The sequence below is a fragment of the Enhydra lutris genome, unplaced genomic scaffold, assembly GCF_002288905.1.
Source record: "Enhydra lutris kenyoni isolate GAN:26980312 unplaced genomic scaffold, ASM228890v2 scaffoldscaffold5, whole genome shotgun sequence".
Taxonomy (NCBI): Eukaryota; Metazoa; Chordata; class Mammalia; order Carnivora; family Mustelidae; genus Enhydra; species Enhydra lutris.
This window is the reverse complement of record NW_019154089.1, coordinates 47,921,777-47,944,132: the sequence shown is the minus strand read 5'-3', so window position 1 is coordinate 47,944,132 and position 22,356 is coordinate 47,921,777. Positions and strand designations below refer to the sequence as shown.

Genomic DNA, 22,356 nt, shown 5'->3' with positions numbered 1-22,356 from the left:
AAGCCTTCTAACTAGTCTTTCAGCTTCATTTTTATTTACCTACATTTTATTCTCCTCATAGCAAAGAGAAGTCATAAAATGTAAACCAGATTGTAACACTCTTGTTCATAATTGTTCCAATTTTGGTAACTTCCTATCACAAATTCTAAACTATGATCATCTAGGACATATGGAATTTGGTCAGTGCCTATTATTTCAGCCCATTCTCCCTTTCCCTATGGTATTCCAGCCCACTCCATGTCTTTCTATTTCTTTAACCACATATAGCTGGTTCTTGCCTAAGGAATTTGCACTAGCTGGTCTCTACCTAGACATTCCTATCCTCTATCACTATATGGTTGGACACCATAATACTAGTTTCTGTACACAGTAGTATAATTGAATGTCACAGGGTATTGAACAGAAAGGACAATAGTCAAATATAAGCAGAAGTCATATAATTAGTAGGAAGAATAACATTTAAAATTAGTATTGGAATTGGAATTGGAATAAAAGGTCATCCAATAGAGAAATTCACTGAGTCTAAAATGAATTAAACTTAAAGTCAGTGACTTGGCCAAAAGGAAGGAAACCTTTGGCAGTAAGAGAGCAGGACCAGATGGGAGTATAGGGTCATGACAAAGGATTATGAATAGATAACAACTGGACTAGTCAAAGTTCAGCCATAAATGTCAGCCATGGAGGAGACAAGAATCCAAACTAGTCTATGAAGAATATCAGTCAAGACCATGCACTTTGGAGTCAGTTTTGGAATCAAATCCCTTTAAACTTGTAGATAACTTTTGCCCTTATCCATTGACTAATCCTTGTTACTTGATTGTAATGTGTCTATATATGATCTGTTAATCATTATTATATCATCTGTGGACAGTGAAACAAGACAGTGCTGGTATCCAAGTAAGAAACTGTACATGAAATGGGGACAGTAGATCCAGATAATATGGCTTGCTAAATCCATATTTTGCAACCAAGAAAGGTTGTGAGATTGGAGTTTCAGTTTCATGAAGTTGGGAGGAAGAATAAGAGACTTGATAAGCCCCCACCTTGGGCTTTCCATATGTGCCAGGACTTCACCTCAAACAAGCAACATATGATGGACACTAATCCAAAGTTATCCATAAGAACTGGGGAGATAGGGGCACCTGGGCGGCTCAGTCAGTGAAGCATCTGCCTTCAGCTCGGATCATGAACTTGGAGTCCTGGGATTGAGCCCCATGTCAGGTGCTCTGCTCAGTGGGGAGTCTGCTTCCCCCTCTCCCTTTGCTTCTCTCCTCTGCTTGTGCTCTCTCTCTCTCTCAAATAAATAAATTAAAAATCTTGGGGGGAAAAAAAAGAACTGGGGAGGTAGCGGAAGCTATGCCTGCTTAGAATCCCCCAGCCCGATTTCTTCTGGTATGCCTTGTTAAAAACTGCATTACTTATATTTATCTTGGTAAACTTTGACCCCTACAAATTGTATCATAGTGTTCATTTTGACCAAACCTCCGATGTAGTTTTTTGCAAGATTACAATAAGGAGGCACACTTAACTCAGATTGTTAATAATGCCTTGTTGAAGGGTCTACGGTTGCTTTGGAAAACAGAACTATATTGAAAAAATCCCTGACAAGTTAGGGAGAAGTCTAACTAGGATGACATTAAACGGAAAGAAGTACAAGTTAGTTAGTGACAAAAAAAATTAGTATGTGATGGGGAAAGATCAACTATGTACAGCAATCATAGAAAAATGTTTTGGGTACCCTTGTGTCATAGCTGAAACACCAATAAATTATACAGCACATTTATTTTAAAAGCCAAAGTGATATTTGATGTTTTAGATACTTCAATTGAAATATGACTCGTAGTTCCTGGAAAGAATCATATTTTAGGATCTTATTAAATTGTCAGAATTCAACTGTTCAGACATTTGTTATTAGGCTGCCTATGAACTGAGATCTATGGCAGTAGTTTTCACAATTTAGAGTGCATAAAGAGCACGTGGGTGCTTATTTAACAAAGACCACATTTTGAGAAACATGATTTTTTTCCTTCTTTAAATGAAATAATTTGTGAAACTCAAGTCAGCTAATACTGAAATTCCTGATCTGTTAAAAGGCTTAGATTAAAATATAAAAAGAGGGGCGCCTGGGTGGCTCAGTGGGTTAAGCCGCTGCCTTCGGCTCAGGTCATGATCTCAGGGTCCTGGGATCGAGTCCCGCATCGGGCTCTCTGATAATGGTAGTGATGGTGGTGAAGGTAGTGGCAGTGATGATGATGACAGATGATGATAATGGTGGTGGTGATGTTTGTGATGATGGTGTTGGTATTGGTGATGATGATGATGATAGTAGTGGTGATGACAAGGATGGTAGTGGTGGCGATGATGGTGGTGGTGATTACGATAATGGTAGTGATGGTGGTGAAGGTAGTGGCAGTGATGATGATGACAGATGATGATAATGGTGGTGGTGATGTTTGTGATGATGGTGTTGGTATTGGTGATGATGATGATGATAGTAGTGGTGATGACAACGATGGTGGTGGTGGCGATGATGGTGGTGGTGATGATTACGATAATGGTAGTGATGGTGGTGGCAGTGATGGTGATGGTGGAAGAGATGATTGCAGTGCTAACCTTAAGAATGCTTCAAAATTTTAAAAAGGCAGTGGAAATTTTCTTCAAATGAACTTCCAGGGGGAAAAACCACTGTAAAAACAGTTAAACAATAGTTGCTCCAGGATATGGGGGTTTGAGAGCAGCCTGCCCAGACATTCCTTCTCCTTCCATCTGCCCACATTTGTGGCCCCAGCAGTTTACCATGAAACTCCAGCATTCAGCCAAGCATAGTGTGAAAATCTATGGGAAGAGATTGACAAAGAAATGGCAAGATAATCTTTGCTTACTTTAGATCTAAGGGAGGTTTAATGTTTCTGGGAGGTAGACTTGGGACTGGCGGTTGTGTCGGGTGAGATGCTGGCAAAGGCGGTTGGCTGACTGGATGGGGTGGTGGCGGTGGTGGTAGGGAAGCAGTGGAGTAAGACGTTTGGCCTTTGCTGGTACCTAAGAAGCAGAGCAAAAAAATACCTTGAATTAAGATAAATCTTTAAAACACAAGAGCTGGCTATTCCAAATAGGTAGAAATGAGGATCTTAAATATAAAAATATAAGAGATTCATCCTAAGTTAAATTAATGTTTAAAGAGTGTAATATTCTAAGTATCATAGAACATGACATTTAAAATGTTTTATTTTTTTCAGATTTATTGAGGGATAATTGACAAACAAAATTATAAAATAAGTATATAACACAATGATTTGATATAATATATTATATATATATATATATAGAGAGAGAGAGAGAGAGAGAGAGAGAGAAAGGTTTTGCCTCCATTGAGTTAATCAACACATCTATCTATCTCACATATTTATCTTTTTGAGGGCCAGAAGGTTCTAGTTCTAGTCACTCAACAAATTTCAGCTCTACAATACAATATTTTTTTTTTTTAAGAATTTACTTATTTATTTGACAGGAAGAGACACAGCAAGAGAGGGAACACAATCAGAAAGAGTGAGAGAGGGAGAAGCAGGCCTCCCTGCTGAGGCCGCAGGGCTTGATCCCAGGACACTGGGATCATGACCTGAACTGAAGGCAGATGATTAACGACTGAGTCACCCAGGTGCCCCTTTACAATACAGTATTAACTATAGTCACCATGTTTTACTTTAGATCTTCAGACCTTATACATCTTATAACTGAAAGTTTATACCCTTTGATCAACCTCTTCTTATTTTCTTCACCCTAGTCTCTGACAACCATCTTTCTACTCTTTGTTTCTATGAGTTGGACTTTTTTTGTTTTTTGTTTTTTGATTATACACATCACTGAATCATGTTTTTTTTTTTTTTTTTCTTTGTCTGGCTTTCTGGTTTTTTCCACTGGCATAATGCCCTCAGATGCATCCATATTGTCAAAAATGACATGATTTCCTTCTTTTGTAAGGCTGAATAATGTTCCATTTTATATATATCTACTACATTTTCTTTATCCATCTGTTGAAGGACCATTAGGTCATATCCATTCCTTGGCTGTTGTGAATAATATTGTTATAAATATGTGAGTAGAGATATCCCTTTGAATAATTATTTTGTTGCTTTTAGATATCTATACAGAAGTGGGATTGCTGGATCATATGGTAATATGGTAATAATAAACTGAAAGTTTATTGAGGAAAGTCTATACTGTTTTCCATAGTAGCTGTGCCAGTTTCCATTCCCAACAGTGTATACAGTGTTTCCTTTTCTCCATTTCCGGGCATTTGCTATCTCTTGTCTTTTGATAATGGCCACCCTAACATGTGTGAGGTGATATCTCATTGTGCTTTTGATTTTCATTTCCATGATGATTAGTAATGTTGATAAATATTCCCTTTTTTGAGGTAGATAATATCTTTAATTCCCACTATTAAAAGAAATTTCTCTTCTCTTGTTAAGAAAAACCTTAACAATGGTTAAATCTAAGTGTAGAGTATATGGGTGAAAAATTGCTTAGTAAAAAAAAAAAAAAAGAATTTCTTTTACTTTTTCTAAGCTTTTGTAAACCATAGTTTTAATATTCTGGATTTTGTGAAGAAGTCTACATCAACTTTAATACTATATTCTTTATGATTTTAAAAATGTAGATGATGTTTCATTGGACTCATTATTTTAGACCAATGAGGTGTCTGCTCTCAAAGGTAACACATTCTTACTTGTTTTCAATGATTTCCTTGAATCATTAATGAGAAGATTTTGTTTCAGGTATGATTTCTAAACATTGAAATGTATTAAACAACCTCACAAACAAATCGTGTATATATAGCAGAGATTATAATACAAAGACAAGCAAAACTAAATACACATCACCCATAATCCCATCACCCAGCAATAACTACTGAATTACATGTACTTTAAAACGTTTGAGTGCAAACATATACTTTTACAGCAGGAGAGTAAAATTTGCTATTTTGTTACTAGTATTTTTATTTTTCTCAATATCATAAATATCATTCTGTGTTAATCTAATTACAATATAATTTTTAGTAATGGGACAATATTTCTTTAGGCAGCTCCACCATGATTTAAAAAAAACAACAACACTATGGCTCTAATATTGGATATTTGTATTAATTCCTTTCCTTTTTGCTGTAATAAGAAATGTCTTAGTCTTTGCACATATTTAAAGTTTTTTCTTAGAATGAATTCAATTAAGTGAAAATGCGGGGTCAAACAACATTTTTTAAGGCTTTTGATACAAAATATCAAATTGTCTTACAGAGAGACATCAACTGACAGCACCATCAATGTATGAGAATGATTTTCACATATTTTTGCTAACATCAGCATTATTATACTTTGAATTTTTCACATTATGGAAAAATTCTACCTTTTGTTTTAATTTCATTTTTATCAAAATATCAATATCAAATACCAAAAACTTCCAACATTTTAGATGTTTCTTTTGCATTTACCTTTATGTACATACACACACATGTAATTATAGCTACTGCTTAAAAAATTATTGATTTTATATTTGGTAGATGTAGATTTTTGCCCTCTTCCCCTTCCTTTTCCAATGTAGCAAAAGCATAACCTTTTTTTTGGACTAAATCCATGTTCATTGTTTTCACTATCATGACTTGGTAAATGTTACTTTTTGTTGAATCAAGCAGTGTACTATGATTACATTTCCTTTCTCATTCAACTTACTGTTTTCCTGGAGTTAATAATTGCCTTATTTTGTCATTTGCAAAGATTTTTCTTTGGAACTCTTACTTCCACAATTTCCAATAGTGCTGTAAAATGTCTTTAAGCATTTTCTACAACGCCAAACCTGTCAGATAATGAATTGGTTCCAGTATACCATCTCAGTCCACGTGTTTTAATGTGACCTTGTTGCTTATAAGGTCTGCCACGCATCTGACATTCTGAGGCTTCTTATTGCCAGCATCAGGCCTCTGATATATTGAGAGAATGCACTGTGATAAAGAGTCCAAGATCTGGGGCCAAAGTGCCTGAGTTTAAATCCTGGCTCCACCACCTATCTGGTGGGTGACTTGGATATGTCACTTCTGGTTTCATTTGGAAAATGAAGATCATAATAGCGCTCCCTCATAGGATGGCAGTGAGGATTTTAGACTTAACACATGTGAAACATTCAGGACAATGCCTGGGATGGAGTAAGTTAAACATTTTATTTTTTAATCAACAAATATTTATTGAATGCTTACTTTATGTGTCCTGTTCTAGACACTAGGATACAATAGAGAAAAAACAGACACAGATTTCTGCTCTTATGGACTTGGAGAGAGAGATTAAAAATCAAAAACATGTAAGTAGGGGCGCCTGGGTGGCTCAGTGGGTTGAGCTTCTGCTTTCGGATCAGGTCATGATCCCAGGGTGCTGGGATCGAGCCCCACATCTGGCTCTCTGCTGAGCAGGGAGTCTGCTCCGCGGCCCCCTCTCCCCATGCCTCTCTGCCTACTTGTGATCTCTGTCTATCAAATAAATAAATAAAATCTTAAAAAACAAACAAAAAAAAATACAAAAGGTAAGTAAAATACATACAAAATTGTAAGAAGTGCTATAAATGGTGGAAAGACTATGTAATGGTATACTGTTGGCATCTTTTCCTTGCTCTCCATTCTGTGACCTCACTATGCTATATTGAACTTGGGCATAATGGGAGTATTTAGCTCCTGGAAATAGACAAGAACTACAAATCTCAGCTTTATTGTTTTGTTGATTGTTAGATTTAAGAAAGTGATGGAGAAAATGCTTATAATGCAGATTAAATTTAAAAGTGTGTTTTTCCTGTAATTATTACATGGTGAATGGCATAAAACATTCAGGAAATATTTTCCAGTATCTGAAAGCTATCATACAACTCAGCAAAATAGTTACTCGCATCACTGGCAAATGAGTGATGTTCTGACAAATATCTTTGTTGTTTTACATTCATCTTGTTAACATAAATGAAAATAGTAATCAACACTCAGATTGGAACTACACTCATTCCTTAATTGCAGCCACAGGTTGGCTATAAAGTACAAGACACTGGCAAAAATAACAGTTGGCTCTGTGAAGTTTTCAATAAAGAGTATTGTTTGGCCTGTTCTTATTTATATATTATGCTGTGCATCTTTTATATCAATAAAATTTATTACACGTATGCATACACACATACACAGAGTTTGCCTTAGAGAACTAGTTCAAAATTTACCAGCATGCCATTGTTTGTATCTAAAAAATTCATAGGTTCTTTTGGCTGTCTCATGAATAGAATGTCTCTGTATCTCCTGGCTTTGCTTTGACCCTTTCTGATTTTATACACTGAGCATTGGAATTATGTGTGCTGCCTAGTTTCCCTAAATAGGAAGTTTGCTTTTTTTTTTTTTTTTTTTTTTTGTCCTCCTAATTTGGGGGCAATTTTTTTGAGAGGAAAAGGGGATGCACTCTTGAAAAAAACATTTTGTCTTAATTTCACATGTTTCTGAGCACCACTGCGGTCCATTTTTTCATCTTCATAACTATGTTTTGCTTTAATTGTATTATCTATTCAAATCCCTCGCCTGTTTTTAAAATAGTGTTTGCCTTTTCCTAGTGGCTAATATAACGTCTTTATTAAGGGTATTCATCTTTTTGCCACTTACATGGACAAACTAAATGCATTAATTGGGCTGCTTTGGCTTCTGCTTCTGGCTGTTCACACCAAAAAACCCCTCCAACAATGAAGAGAAAAACAAAAAACAAAAAACAAAACAAAACAAAACAAAAACCATTCCATGCCTCAACCAATAAAACCCAAAATCTTCTGAAGCTTTGAAGGAAATATAGTACTTGTCTCTAAGTTATCTTAAAGGGCCGGTGGCAGGGTTTTAAATGATATATACAAAAGTTTCTTAATTCCTTCCAGATAGTTCTGCCTTTTTCCAAAGTTTTCATTTTGGTAATTATTAAAAATATTCCCTCTCTTAGGGATATAAGATTAAGAGACTCTTAATCATAGGAAACAAACTGAGAGTTGCTGGAGGGGAGATGGGTGGAGGATAAGGTAACTGGGGGAGGGGCATTAAGGAAGGGACATGATGTGATGAGCGCTGGGTGTTATATAAGACTGATGAATCACAGGCCTGTACCTCTGAAACCAATAATACATTATATGTTAATTAATTGAATTTAAATTAAAAAAGGAAAAAACCACCACCAACAACAAAAACATTACCCTCTCTCTTCCTGTTCTCTTCTTACTATTCCTGTCCTCTCACTAGCACAGTGTTTTAAAATGTGCTCAGGCCCTGCACTGTTGACTTGCGAGGCCCCTGCCGGCTGCAATGCCACAGGAATTGCTCGTCTTCTCTTTTGGCAACTATTTTGGAGGCAGGGATTCAGGGTAGGGAGAATTAGTTCCTCCACAAATCTGATACATAAAATTTCCCACCTGGTTACATTTATGTTAGAAATATTCCTCCCGTTTCATTTTTGTCATCAGTAAGTTAAACTTTTTTTTTAAGGTTTTCTTTTTTTTTTTAAAGATTTTTATTTATTTATTTGACAGAGATAACAAGTAGGCAGAGAGGCAGGCAGAGAGAGAGAGAGGGAAGCAGGCTCCCTGCTAAGCAGAGAGCCTGACGCGGGGCTCGATCCCAAGACTCTGGGATCAGATTCTTAACTGACTGAGCCGGAGCCGAAGGCAGCAGCTTTAACCCACTGAGCCACCAGGCATCCCAGTTAAACTTTTTTGATATATAGGACTTACTACTTTTTCTCTAACTCAGTGAATAAATTCTTTTATATATAGTTCCTATCACCAGAGTTATGTTTGGGAATGTCTTCCTTACTCTGAGAAAACATCATCATCATCATTATTATTTAAAATTTTTATTTATTTATTTGACACACACAGAGAGAGAAGGAGGAGTGGTGGGAAGAGGGTGGGAAGAGGGAAAGGGAGAAGCAGACTCCCCACTGAGCAAGGAGCCAGAAGCGGGGCTCCATCCCAGGACCCTGGGATCAGATTCTTAACTGACTGAGCCACTCAGGCGCCCCATTATTATTATTTTTAAAATATTTTATTTTCAAGTAATTTCTATACCTAATGTGTGGGAACATGCAACCCTGAAATCAAGAGTTGCACACTCCACTGATTGAGCCAGCCAGGCTCCCTAAGAACATATAGTTATTAACCTTACATTTTTTTCTACTTCTTTTTGGACTAATTTTTTAAATTTTTTATTTATTTTATTTTATTATTATTTTTTTAAGATTTTATTTATTTATTTAACAAACAGATCACAAGTCAGCAGACAGGCAGGCCGAGAGAGGGGGAGGGAAGCAGGCTCCCTGCTGAGCACAGAGCCTGAATGGGGGCTCAATCCCAGGACCCTGAGAACATGACCTGAGCAGAAGGTGGAGGCTTTAATCCCTTGAGCCACCCAGGTGCCCCAGGACTCATTTCTTTTTACATTTAACTCTGAGAAATGATGAATAATTTATTTTGGAGTTAGGTGTGAGAACTGGATCTAGGTTCATGGTTTTTGTTGCTGTTGCTGTTGCTGTTGTTTTTAGATGATTTATTTAGTGTCCCTGCACCATTTATCTAATGAGCTGGTACATACTGACTTGAAATGCTTCTGTTATCAAAGAATACACATTAAAAATCCTAGTCATTTGACAGATGGAAATGACAACCTATTTTAATTTATAAATAATACGGTCTGGTAGATTCCTAAATGATTTGAAAGCTGTACTCACAGGGAATTAGCCACTGTGAGTGGAAATTAATAAACTGTTGTCAAACAAGAAAAATGTTTCTCATCCATCTGTGACTTATCTTTCCATGGAAAAGATTTTGACAAGCCGGGGGCGTTACCATATGAAAGTCATCTAAGGCCTGGAGGTGAGAAATTACAGACATGTTTTGGGGAACAATGAACTAGAAACACTAAAAACTGACTCACCGCAAAACCCATGTAGTACATTTTCATCTGTACATGGGCGTATGAGGCTTTCTGATGGGGGATCTGTGGCGGGCCCTCACTGTTCTGCTCCCCTGGCATCCATTCTCCTTTCCTTAGTTTCAATAACTTGAGCTACTCAGAAAGGGGGGTGCTTGCTTTCCCCCTGGACTTGGACCTACAAGGAGCCCCCCGTGGCATTGCCAGTGTCTGTCTCACCACCACCAGGGACTGGTCTGCCTGAGGAAGTGACAGAGCTGGGGGAAAGCACGGCTGAGAGACAGGTTCTGTTCCTCATCACGCTTGGGGGAACATACACTAAGGTCTTCCTATGTTACACTAGCATTTAGCAGTGAAATATTTTGCTTTGCAAAATCTGCAGCAACTTTCAAATACTTCAAGGAATATATTTGCATGTACACAAAATCATTCTAGGAAAAGAATCTTAGTTTTCCAGAAGAAAAAAAACAAAACCCAGGAGACTTACCTTAACATAATATGATTGGCTTTAAAATCTCAATCTAGATTCTAAAAAGTACGCTAAAAGACAATTAATAAAGTTGGAATTCTCAATCTAGTCTGCTGTGATGGAAAGAAGACGGTGGATATTGAATTAAAATGAAGAAGAAACAGAAACACTAAATCTATAGGAAATTTCTGGGATTAATGATAACAATGTTAAGTAATTCTTTTTTTTTTTTTTTCCCTGCCAGGCATCATTCTAGGCACTTTACATATTTAATCTTCTTTAATCCTTACAACAACCCTCTGGGGTTTACATCCTTATCTAGTTTCCATTGGAGAGTTAAGAAAACTACCCACATTCAGAGACTTTGTAAGCAATAGAAACTCAACTCTGGCTGACTTTCTTGCGATGTCTACGCCCTTTCTGCTACGTTCTGATGCTCCTCAGGGAAAGTACATGGATATTATTGGTGAGTTGCACATGTTAACATACTTTCCAAAGATCTGAGTGTAAGTCTAGCTTTTCTGACTGATACCTTTCCTCTTAGTGGGATTTTGTACGACTATTTTCAGTTTCATGTAGGGCAGAACTAGCTCTGGAGACAGTAAAGTAATTCTGAAACATATACTCACATCTATGGGTGTTTTAGATGCTCAATTTATAATTTATATCAGAATTTGATTTTGAAAATCAGGTAGCAGGAAAGTAGACATTCAAGAGCTAGTGGAAAATGGACCATTAAAGGTGGATCACTGACACAGGCTAGCAAAGAAAAAAAGCCTCAAGAAATGGAACTGAGGCATTTGAAATGCAGTCATAAAAGGACTTAGAAGGTATGAACTAAATAAAGGAAAAAAAGAAAAAAACAAGTTTGGAGTTTAGTGGGCATCAAGATTTAACACCCCAAACTGATCTACCATGGATCTTATCCCTCAAAGCTCAAGAGGGGTTGGGTAGTGATCTGTGGCTTTAACTCTGCACGAGGTAATCTGTACAACAATCTAGGAGCACACTTAACAGGACCCCCATTCATTTACACCTAACTGAACACGAACTCTCTCAGAACCAAGTATCACTGAGATCTGACCACATTTACCATAACAGTTGTTTCAAACTCCCCACATTCCTGGACCTCACCCATGCCTTCCTCTTTCTCCACAGATAACTTTAACTTTTGTTTTACTGAGAACAGGGAGAGCACTCCACTTGACCTCCCTGCTTACCCTTCATTCTAACTTATTAAAACCTTCTTTTATCTTGCTCGCCCTGATTCTCTGGAGAAATGTTGATCTTCCTTACTCCTACTAACTGGTATTCTTGGTTCTCAACAATGTCGGCTTCCTTATAGACCCTGCTCTGTTAACTATTAACTTCTTCACTCGCATCAAGCAAAATCATTTCTTAAGCACTTACTATGTGCTCTGGATGGTGTGTTTCATCTTCTGGAGCGTGTTTCCTCTTAGACAAGGTCAATGTTCTCCACTCCAAAGAGACACAACAATATCCTTTCTTACTCTTGGCCCCCATTCTATTACCAGCTGCCTTTCCTCCTTCCCTTTACAGCCAAACTTCTTAGAACAAAAGTCTGTATTGGCCATGTCTGTATCTTTATTTTGCTTGGATGGCTTCATGGCAGAATGAAGAATGAACAGGATTTGGGAGATGTGCGTTTGAGTTCAGATTCCACCGCATTTAGGATAGCCTTCACTTGCTTATTACTCAATCTGGGGTTGAGTAAGTTGCTTGATTTCTCCTTATTTTCTCATCTGTGGAATGGCCATATACACCCACCTTGTAAAAACACCTGACCACGCTGTAACGCTTCATGGCCTTCTTATCTATTCTTGAGCTGGCTGCGTCATTAAAACACTGCATTCTAGCCCCCTCGACTGGAAATGAAACAAAACACCTTTTCCCCCAAACCAATCATGCCTAGTCCTGGTTCTGTTAGGATATCTCAGAATGAGTAAAGAATCAGGAAGTTTAACTTTAAATCCTTAGAACCATCCCACAAGGTACCCAAACAAACCAACACTACTTTCACTTTCCTGATTGTTAAACATGCTGGAAACAATTTTCAACATGGGAGGAGGAATGGTTTGGCAGAAGGAAGAGTTGTGCTGGCATCACTCAGACTTGTGTTTGACCACTGATCCCAACTAGCACTAGCTGTGGTACACGAGGGGGCCTTATTTCGCTTCTTTGGGTTTCTATTCCTTGCCTGTTGCATTGAGACTCCGGATCCCTAACTTGCAGGATGGCCATGAGAATGAGAAATTGTATGGGGGCCTGCCTGGCACATAGCAGGTGTTAGGAATTATGAATTATCCTAGAATCTGCAACCACTAATGTCTGTACTATATGGGACAGGCTCTTCTTAAACCTCTGAGGGCACGTTTGTTTCCATCTGTGTAGAGGGGATAGGATAATCATACTCTAGCCCCTTCAAAAAAAGTTTTGTAAACTGCCATTTGTGCCTGAAACCATCTGCTAATTGCTGTACCTCTGACGGTTCCGTGGAAAGCAAGCTTCTGAAAGGCCACCTGCCCTTCTAAATGCAGTGTGGTCGTGCTGCCTCATCCACAGGTTAACACCCATGCGAACGAATGCCGCTCACAGAGCTCTCCATCCGTACACAGAGCATTTACAGGTGGTTTCTCGCACTAATTTTATTTTCTTTAAAATCTCAACATTAATTAATTAATCAATCTATTAATCTACTTATCTATCTATTTATTTATTTTCTTCCCGGTTACACAGTAAACTTCTGAGGGTGGGTCTCCATGTTCAATATCTGTATGTACCCAAAACTTTACCTCTATTGTACAGAGTAGGGCATTTAATATTTTACTGATTTGGACTTTCTTTTCTTTACTCTTTTTCTGTTAAGAAAAATAAAAAGCTAATTTAAGACAGTTTATTGTAAGAGAAATAGATACATGGTAAATCATTTAAGAAAATACAAGAAGGGATATTGAAAAGAAAATCTCACATTCCAGATCCTGTCTCTCCGTCTCTACCCCAAACATGACTGTTACCAGTCTTTCAAGAACTGTACATCTTTCAAGGAATATTCCATTTTTTTCACATAGATGAGACCATGATGCATATATCATTCTGTATATGAGAGACCATGATGCATATATTATTCTGTATTTTGCTTTCTTTTTTTTTTTTTTAAAGATTTTATTTATTTATTTGACCGACAGAGATCACAAGTAGGCAAAGAGGCAGGCAGAGAGAGAGAGAGAGAGGAAGGGAAGCAGGCTCCCTGCTGAGCAGAAAGCCCGATGTGGGGCTCAATCCCAGGACCCTGGGATCATGACCTGAGCCGAAGGCAGATGCTTTAACCCACTGAGCCACCCAGGAGCCCCTGTATTTTGCTTTCTTGATTTAAAAAAGAGATTGTTCTATATTGGGACAAATAAGGCAATCAATTTTTTTCCATAGCTGTGGAGTGCTTCATGCACTGGATTTACCATAATTTATTTGACCAGTCTCTTATTGATGGAAATTTAGGTTATTGAAAAAAAGAACATTTATTGAGATATAATTCAATAGATACACTAGTTTAAGGTATATAATTCAATGGTATTCATACTTTATAGTTGTGCAAGCATCATCATAACCTAATTTTAGAACATAACCTAATTTTAGAACAAAAATAAACGCTGTACCTATTAACAGTCACTCCCTATCCCCTGCCGTCCTCTGCCTACCATAGGCAGCCAATAATCTACTTCTGGTCTCTGTAGATTTCTCTATTCTGATCATTTTGCACTAATTGAATCATGCAATATATGGTCTTCTGTGACTGGTTTCTTTCACTAAATTGTTTTTGTAGTTCCATCATGTTTTTTTTTTTAAAGAATTTATTTATTTGACAGAGAGAGATCATAAGTAGGCAGAGAGGCAGGCAGAGAGAGAGAGGGAAGCAGGCTCCCTGCTGAGTAGAGAGCCCGATGCGGGGCTCGATCCCAGAACCCTGAGATCATGACCTGAGCCTAAGGCAGAGGCTTAAACCACTGAGCCACCCAGGTGCCCCGCAGTTCCATCATATTTTAACAGATATCAATACTTTATTCTTCTTTATAGCTAAATTAAAACCCACTGCATGGATACCACATCTACTTATCTGCTTACCAGATGGTGGACATTTGAGCTGTTTCCACTTTTGAGCTATTATAAATAATGCTGGTATGAACATTCATGTACCAGTCTTTTGTAGACATATGTTTTCATTTCTCTTGGATATATGCCCAAAGGAGAACTGTTTGACCATTTGAGGAACTCTAAGTTTTTGTTTTTGGTTTTTTTTTTTTGGATTATTAGACAGTTACTATTATAAAATCATTCTTATACCTATGTCTTTGCCCATAAGTGTATTTACATTGGTAATATCAATTTTTAGAAAGTGGAGTCAAAAAAATGAAACATTAAAACAATTTGGTAAATAATGTTATTTAGTAAGTAACACCAATTTTTTTGTTTACAAATATCAATTTTTAGAAAGTGGAGTCAAAAAATGAAACATTAAAACAATTTGGTAGATAATGTTATTTAGTAAGTAACACCAATTTGTTTGTCTTCTAGATCAAGAGAAGACTACCTGTTTTACCATAACCTCACTAACATTGTGCATTATCATACTTTTTAAGTTTTTAACAGTTCTGGTGGGTAAAAAAATGATATGACATTTTAACTTGCACTTATATGTTTATAAGTGAAGCTAAAAATCTTTTCATATGCTTATATGACATTTTATGTGTATGTGTGTGTGTGTGTGTGTGTGTGTGTGCTCATGTGTCTCCTATATACAGAATATTAGAGGTATATCTAGCATTCTATTTAGGTAAATCTTTGAAAAAAATGAACATTATCTCTTTTATGATTAGTGTTTGCCCTGATATAAAATATCATTTACATCAAATTATCTTAAAAATTTTCAGAAGATCCTCAGCAGCTTTCAAAGGTAGGGCTTAAAACTTCTGGGTCACTGTCTTAGAATACCTAGTTTAACGGAATTTTTCCTTGCCTTAATTCAAAGTCACCTGTTCTTATCTTCAAAGGATTTGTAAACCCAGAGTAGATGGGAAATTTTGAAAACCAATGTAGTTGAAAACAAAACAATGTAACTGTATTAGTAAGAAACACTTTACTTTGAAAGCAAGCTGCCAAGAAAATGTTGGCCAGCTTAGAACAGTCCAACAAAATGGAAAGAAAAGTAATACTGAAACATCAGTGTTTACAAAGACAATTAAAGTAGAAATTAGAATGAAGGTGAAGAGGTAGAGATCAAAACAATATGATGATCAATTAGAGAAAATAAGTAAAGAAAGTCTTCACTATCTTAAACTTCTCTATTTCAGACCCAACTTTAACATTCAGAGTCTCTAAATATTTTTTTTATTCTTAAAAATTCACTCCCCCCAATCACTTTGTTGACTACTCATTTGTTGTCTATATAATCTTTCATATAATTATATGTAACTATATATTAAATGTCAAATGTGTCAAATGTAAAATGTTCTTATAAATGACTTTATTTTCAGTTCATAAAATCACATGAAATTCAAATTATTAGGCAATAATTTGAGAGAAGATTGCTAACTTTTGAATCTTTCCTTTTTGTAACAAATGTAAGATATAATTTTAAAAGGAAAAAAGCTGGTACACAAGAAACATTTTTTTAGTCAGGTGCTCATAATTTACTAAGTGCCTCTTGCTCTAAGATAGAGCATACTGGGGCAGAAGACAATAACCGTATTTCTTTTTTTTTTTTTCAAATACTAAAATTTGTTTTAAAAGTATACTAATTTATGGAAGCAAAGAAAGTACTAAAACTCAAGTTTTAGAAATATTGACATATGAACTGATTTATATGCTGAAGGAATAGTGAATATTCTTCACTATGATTTTAAAATGAAATCAATATAACCCAGAAATATGACATCTACGAACAGGGAAGGAGTACACATTGATGTTGTAGAGACAATACTGCGGCTTCAGAGTATGAGCAAATAGAGGAATAATTAAAGCAGGTGATTCAAACTCAGCTGTCATTGGAAGCCAGGCAGGAACATGCTTTTGTACGCTGAGCTGGAAATGTCACTGTGGTCAACAAGAGACTCGTGTCCCATCTCAGTGGGGCGGCTACTGTGGGGTTCTACCCTGTTGTAAATATGTGAAGAACACATCCAGATTTTTCTGTGAAATCTTCCATTTAAATGTTGGCAGCTATGTAAGCAAAACAAAGTAAATAAATAAAACATGGGCGCCCGAGTGGCTCAGTTGGATAAGCATCTGACTCTTGGTTTCCACTTGGGTTGTGACCGTAGGGTCCTGGGATCGAGCCCCCTCAGGCTCCAGGCTCCATGTGGAGTCTGCTTGGGATTCTTTCCTTCTTCTTCTTCCTACCCCTTGGCCCCTCCCCCCGAAACAAATAAATAAAATCTTAAAAAAAAAAATTAAAGAAACAAAAATCCAGAAAACTCTGTGTACCAAACAAAACATATTTATAAACTATAATAATCTGTGACAGTCACCTTTTTAAGCTAAGAATTAGGAAGGGCCACAAAGAAAAGTTTTATTAAGGGAAATTGCCTGATCATAGGTTCGTCCAGGAAGATAGTTTTTTTCCACTAAAGTGATGCAGTTTGGAAAGGGGTAAATTAGACCATCAGACCACGTAGAGAGTCTCATTAGTTCAGGAAAGAGGATCAGAATGGTCAAGAAAGAAGGAAAATCTTCCCTGTAGCCCCAGGACCGAACAGGTATTCTGGAGACACTTGGAAGGAAGAAGCACTGGAGAGACAAAAGTGACTCCAAGCCAGTGTAACTACAAGCAGCACACCTATGTAGACACGTGGGTGTCCACTGAAGGTATGCAGTTCAATTAATGTTTGCCTCTTCCGTGACAATGACTGTTATTGTCATTGCTATTTCTGGAAGGTCACCTAGGTAAAAGAAAGGAGGGACTGAGTCCAAACACAGCAAAAAAGCATCAGGTGATAAATCAAGACCTAGACCAGAGAGAGACATAGGAGACCCAGAAGAGAAAAAAAATATATAAAAGCCATAGAGAAGCTCCTACTAGAGGTGTGACATTATGCCATGTTCTCCCTCTTCCTTCTTAGAAACAAAAATATTTTTATTTACACAAATAATATATTAAACACATCTGGAAAAAGTTCAAGACATAGGTAAAGTAAAATTTCACATGACCTCTCACCTCCCATTCTGCTCCCCTTCCAGATTGTTTATCTTTGCAGAACTTTTCCTATGCATTTAGTCACCTATGAATGTATGCACGGAAATGTCTACTTAAAACCTCCAATATTCCTGTACTCTGAATATCACATTATGTATACTGGGTCGATGTCATTCTTTGGAACTGTGGCGCGTATTTTGTGATTGGTATAGTGCATGGTTTGTTCAGCCTTTCTCCCTTGACTACTAACAATGGAGGGGCACCTGGGTGGCTCAGTGGGTTAAGCCACTGCCTTTGGCTCAGGTCATGGTCTCAGGGTCCTGGGATCGAGCCCCATGTCGGGCTCTCTGCTCAGCGGGGAGCCTGCTTCCCCCTCTGTCTCTGCCTGCCTCTCTGCCTACTTGTGATCTTTCTTTGTCAAATAAATTTTAAAAATCTTTAAAAATAAGCAGAAAAAAATAAAAAACAAAAAACAATGGAGCAATGAGCACCCACGTACATGTTTCTTTGTGTATATGCGGGGTAGTCCTCTAAACTAGATGTCTAAGAGTAGGTTTGATGAGATATAAGGACTTGTGTATTTTATATTCGCATAGTTTTTGTCAGATTGTCCTTCAGTGGACTACCTTCACTGTGGACTAGATGAAGCTCTGTCTCCTCAGAACCTCTCTACCACTGGACATTTTATCCATTTTTCAATTTTTACTAACACAATCACTCATCTTTCTGATTCTCTGCTTAATCTGTAAAATGATAAAAATCCTACTTCACAGTAATTTTATGATAATTATGTTAGTTAACAAAAGTGCCTGTCATAAGTACCTAGCTCACAGTAGATACTCTGCTTGATGTTCATTCCCTTCCCTTATTACAGATTTGCGAGGGAAAATTTAATTAAATAAGGTGTATTTGCATAACTTTCTAATGGTGGTAGTAAATCTTTGCAATTAGTAGCATGTGTTTAACCATTGAGTAAATCCATTTTTTAGCCCAAATTCATACTCTATTTTTTTCACACTCTATTTTTAATTAAAATGCTCTAATTAGGAATATTTCTTTAAAGTTTAGCATTGCTATAGTTTTTCGTCCTGTTTTATAACTCAATTTTCCTACTATATTTCTTTTTCCAATTACTGTGAAACCGTTGTTTTCATGGTTTATTGTGACACTGTTTGGCCTTCACTTGTTCATTTTTCATTAGGCTGAGGCAAATAAAGTTATACTTTTGCCACAATTAATGTAAATGCAAGCTTACATCAATTTTTTTTTTAGTTTTTCATTTGAATAAGAACACAATTAAACATTTTGTACAGAAAATTTAAGGATCTCTAAGAATGTCCAAAGACCTCAGATTGAAAGACACTGTCCTGATGGCCCACAGCTCAGCCAGGTTTACCAGTTGGACATACGTATTTCTCCCCCTCATTGATCTCATCTATGAGCTTTGCTTAATGATTTTAACCAAGCAATTTGTACCAAGTTTTACAGTTCCTAAACCTAATTAATAAATTCTATCAGTATGTTATATAATTAAATTAAAATCATATTATTACATTTGCACTGTGCATGTAATCTTGTATGAAGTCCAAATATAATAATAAATTGGTCAAATCAATAAATTAACATCTAATGATTAAATATTTAGCAACCACTCATACTGATTCCTCTTTTGTTTTTTCTAACTCCCTATACCTGATATATAAACAATTCTCTCCAGAGCTACATTTGAAACATAGTCCAAATTTACCTACTTATCTCTCTTCTACTGTACCATGCTGGTCCAAATCACATTGTGTTTGACTGTAAAGCCTTCTAACTAGTCTTTCAGCTTCATTTTTATTTACCTACATTTTATTCTCCTCATAGCAAAGAGAAGTCATAAAATGTAAACCAGATTGTAACACTCTTGTTCATAATTGTTCCAATTTTGGTAACTTCCTATCACAAATTCTAAACTATGATCATCTAGGACATATGGAATTTGGTCAGTGCCTATTATTTCAGCCCATTCTCCCTTTCCCTATGGTATTCCAGCCCACTCCATGTCTTTCTATTTCTTTAACCACATATAGCTGGTTCTTGCCTAAGGAATTTGCACTAGCTGGTCTCTACCTAGACATTCCTATCCTCTATCACTATATGGTTGGACACCATAATACTAGTTTCTGTACACAGTAGTATAATTGAATGTCACAGGGTATTGAACAGAAAGGACAATAGTCAAATATAAGCAGAAGTCATATAATTAGTAGGAAGAATAACATTTAAAATTAGTATTGGAATTGGAATTGGAATAAAAGGTCATCCAATAGAGAAATTCACTGAGTCTAAAATGAATTAAACTTAAAGTCAGTGACTTGGCCAAAAGGAAGGAAACCTTTGGCAGTAAGAGAGCAGGACCAGATGGGAGTATAGGGTCATGACAAAGGATTATGAATAGATAACAACTGGACTAGTCAAAGTTCAGCCATAAATGTCAGCCATGGAGGAGACAAGAATCCAAACTAGTCTATGAAGAATATCAGTCAAGACCATGCACTTTGGAGTCAGTTTTGGAATCAAATCCCTTTAAACTTGTAGATAACTTTTGCCCTTATCCATTGACTAATCCTTGTTACTTGATTGTAATGTGTCTATATATGATCTGTTAATCATTATTATATCATCTGTGGACAGTGAAACAAGACAGTGCTGGTATCCAAGTAAGAAACTGTACATGAAATGGGGACAGTAGATCCAGATAATATGGCTTGCTAAATCCATATTTTGCAACCAAGAAAGGTTGTGAGATTGGAGTTTCAGTTTCATGAAGTTGGGAGGAAGAATAAGAGACTTGATAAGCCCCCACCTTGGGCTTTCCATATGTGCCAGGACTTCACCTCAAACAAGCAACATATGATGGACACTAATCCAAAGTTATCCATAAGAACTGGGGAGATAGGGGCACCTGGGCGGCTCAGTCAGTGAAGCATCTGCCTTCAGCTCGGATCATGAACTTGGAGTCCTGGGATTGAGCCCCATGTCAGGTGCTCTGCTCAGTGGGGAGTCTGCTTCCCCCTCTCCCTTTGCTTCTCTCCTCTGCTTGTGCTCTCTCTCTCTCTCAAATAAATAAATTAAAAATCTTGGGGGGAAAAAAAAGAACTGGGGAGGTAGCGGAAGCTATGCCTGCTTAGAATCCCCCAGCCCGATTTCTTCTGGTATGCCTTGTTAAAAACTGCATTACTTATATTTATCTTGGTAAACTTTGACCCCTACAAATTGTATCATAGTGTTCATTTTGACCAAACCTCCGATGTAGTTTTTTGCAAGATTACAATAAGGAGGCACACTTAACTCAGATTGTTAATAATGCCTTGTTGAAGGGTCTACGGTTGCTTTGGAAAACAGAACTATATTGAAAAAATCCCTGACAAGTTAGGGAGAAGTCTAACTAGGATGACATTAAACGGAAAGAAGTACAAGTTAGTTAGTGACAAAAAAAATTAGTATGTGATGGGGAAAGATCAACTATGTACAGCAATCATAGAAAAATGTTTTGGGTACCCTTGTGTCATAGCTGAAACACCAATAAATTATACAGCACATTTATTTTAAAAGCCAAAGTGATATTTGATGTTTTAGATACTTCAATTGAAATATGACTCGTAGTTCCTGGAAAGAATCATATTTTAGGATCTTATTAAATTGTCAGAATTCAACTGTTCAGACATTTGTTATTAGGCTGCCTATGAACTGAGATCTATGGCAGTAGTTTTCACAATTTAGAGTGCATAAAGAGCACGTGGGTGCTTATTTAACAAAGACCACATTTTGAGAAACATGATTTTTTTCCTTCTTTAAATGAAATAATTTGTGAAACTCAAGTCAGCTAATACTGAAATTCCTGATCTGTTAAAAGGCTTAGATTAAAATATAAAAAGAGGGGCGCCTGGGTGGCTCAGTGGGTTAAGCCGCTGCCTTCGGCTCAGGTCATGATCTCAGGGTCCTGGGATCGAGTCCCGCATCGGGCTCTCTGCTCGGCAGGGAGCCTGCTTCTCTCTCTCTCTCTCTCTCTCTCTCTCTGCCTGCCTCTCTGTCTACTTGTGATCTCTCTCTGTCAAATAAATAAATAAAATCTTTAAAAAAAATAAATAAAATAAAATATAAAAAGATGTTTTAGGTAGCTTGTTTTAAAGAATTTTTAAAAAATCATCTGAAGATAGCATTTACTCATTTTCTTCGGTAGTACAGAACTGTAGTTTTTGAATTATGGCCTCAGTACCATTAAGCGTTAGTATCACCTGAGAACTTATTAGAAGTTCAAATTCTTGGGCACCTGGGTGGCTCAGTTAGTTGAGCATCTGTCTTTGGCTCAGGTCATGATCCCAGGGTCCTGGGATCAAGCCCCTTGTTGGGGTCTCTGCTCACTGGGGATCCTGCTTCTCCCTTTCCATCTGCGGCTCCCCCTGCTTGTGCTCTCACTCTCTCTCTCTCTGTGTCAAATAAAATCTTAAAAAAGAAAAAAAAATTCAAATTTTCAGACCCCATCTCAGGTCTAGAGATGCTGGGGCTGGGACCCAGCAACCTGTGTTTTAATAAGTCATTCAGGTCATTCCAACATATGCTGAAGTTTGAGAATCACTTGTGTAGAGTAAATGGTGCTATACTTTGTCATATCAAATGTCAACATAAACATGTAGAAAACTGTGAAGAGACTGGTAACTTTAAGTA

The 22,356-nt window shown here is 37.0% G+C and overlaps 1 protein-coding gene across 1 annotated transcript in view; it reads right to left on the bottom strand.

Annotated features, from left to right (window-relative positions):
- Window positions 1-22,356, bottom strand: part of LOC111140907 (FYN binding protein 1) — a 170,650-nt gene that overhangs the window by 64,306 nt on the left and 83,988 nt on the right. Inside the window, exon 3 of the mRNA XM_022493167.1 lies at window positions 2,883-3,039. Coding sequence (XP_022348875.1) covers window positions 2,883-3,039 — 157 coding nt within the window. The remainder of the gene's footprint in view (window positions 1-2,882; window positions 3,040-22,356) is intronic.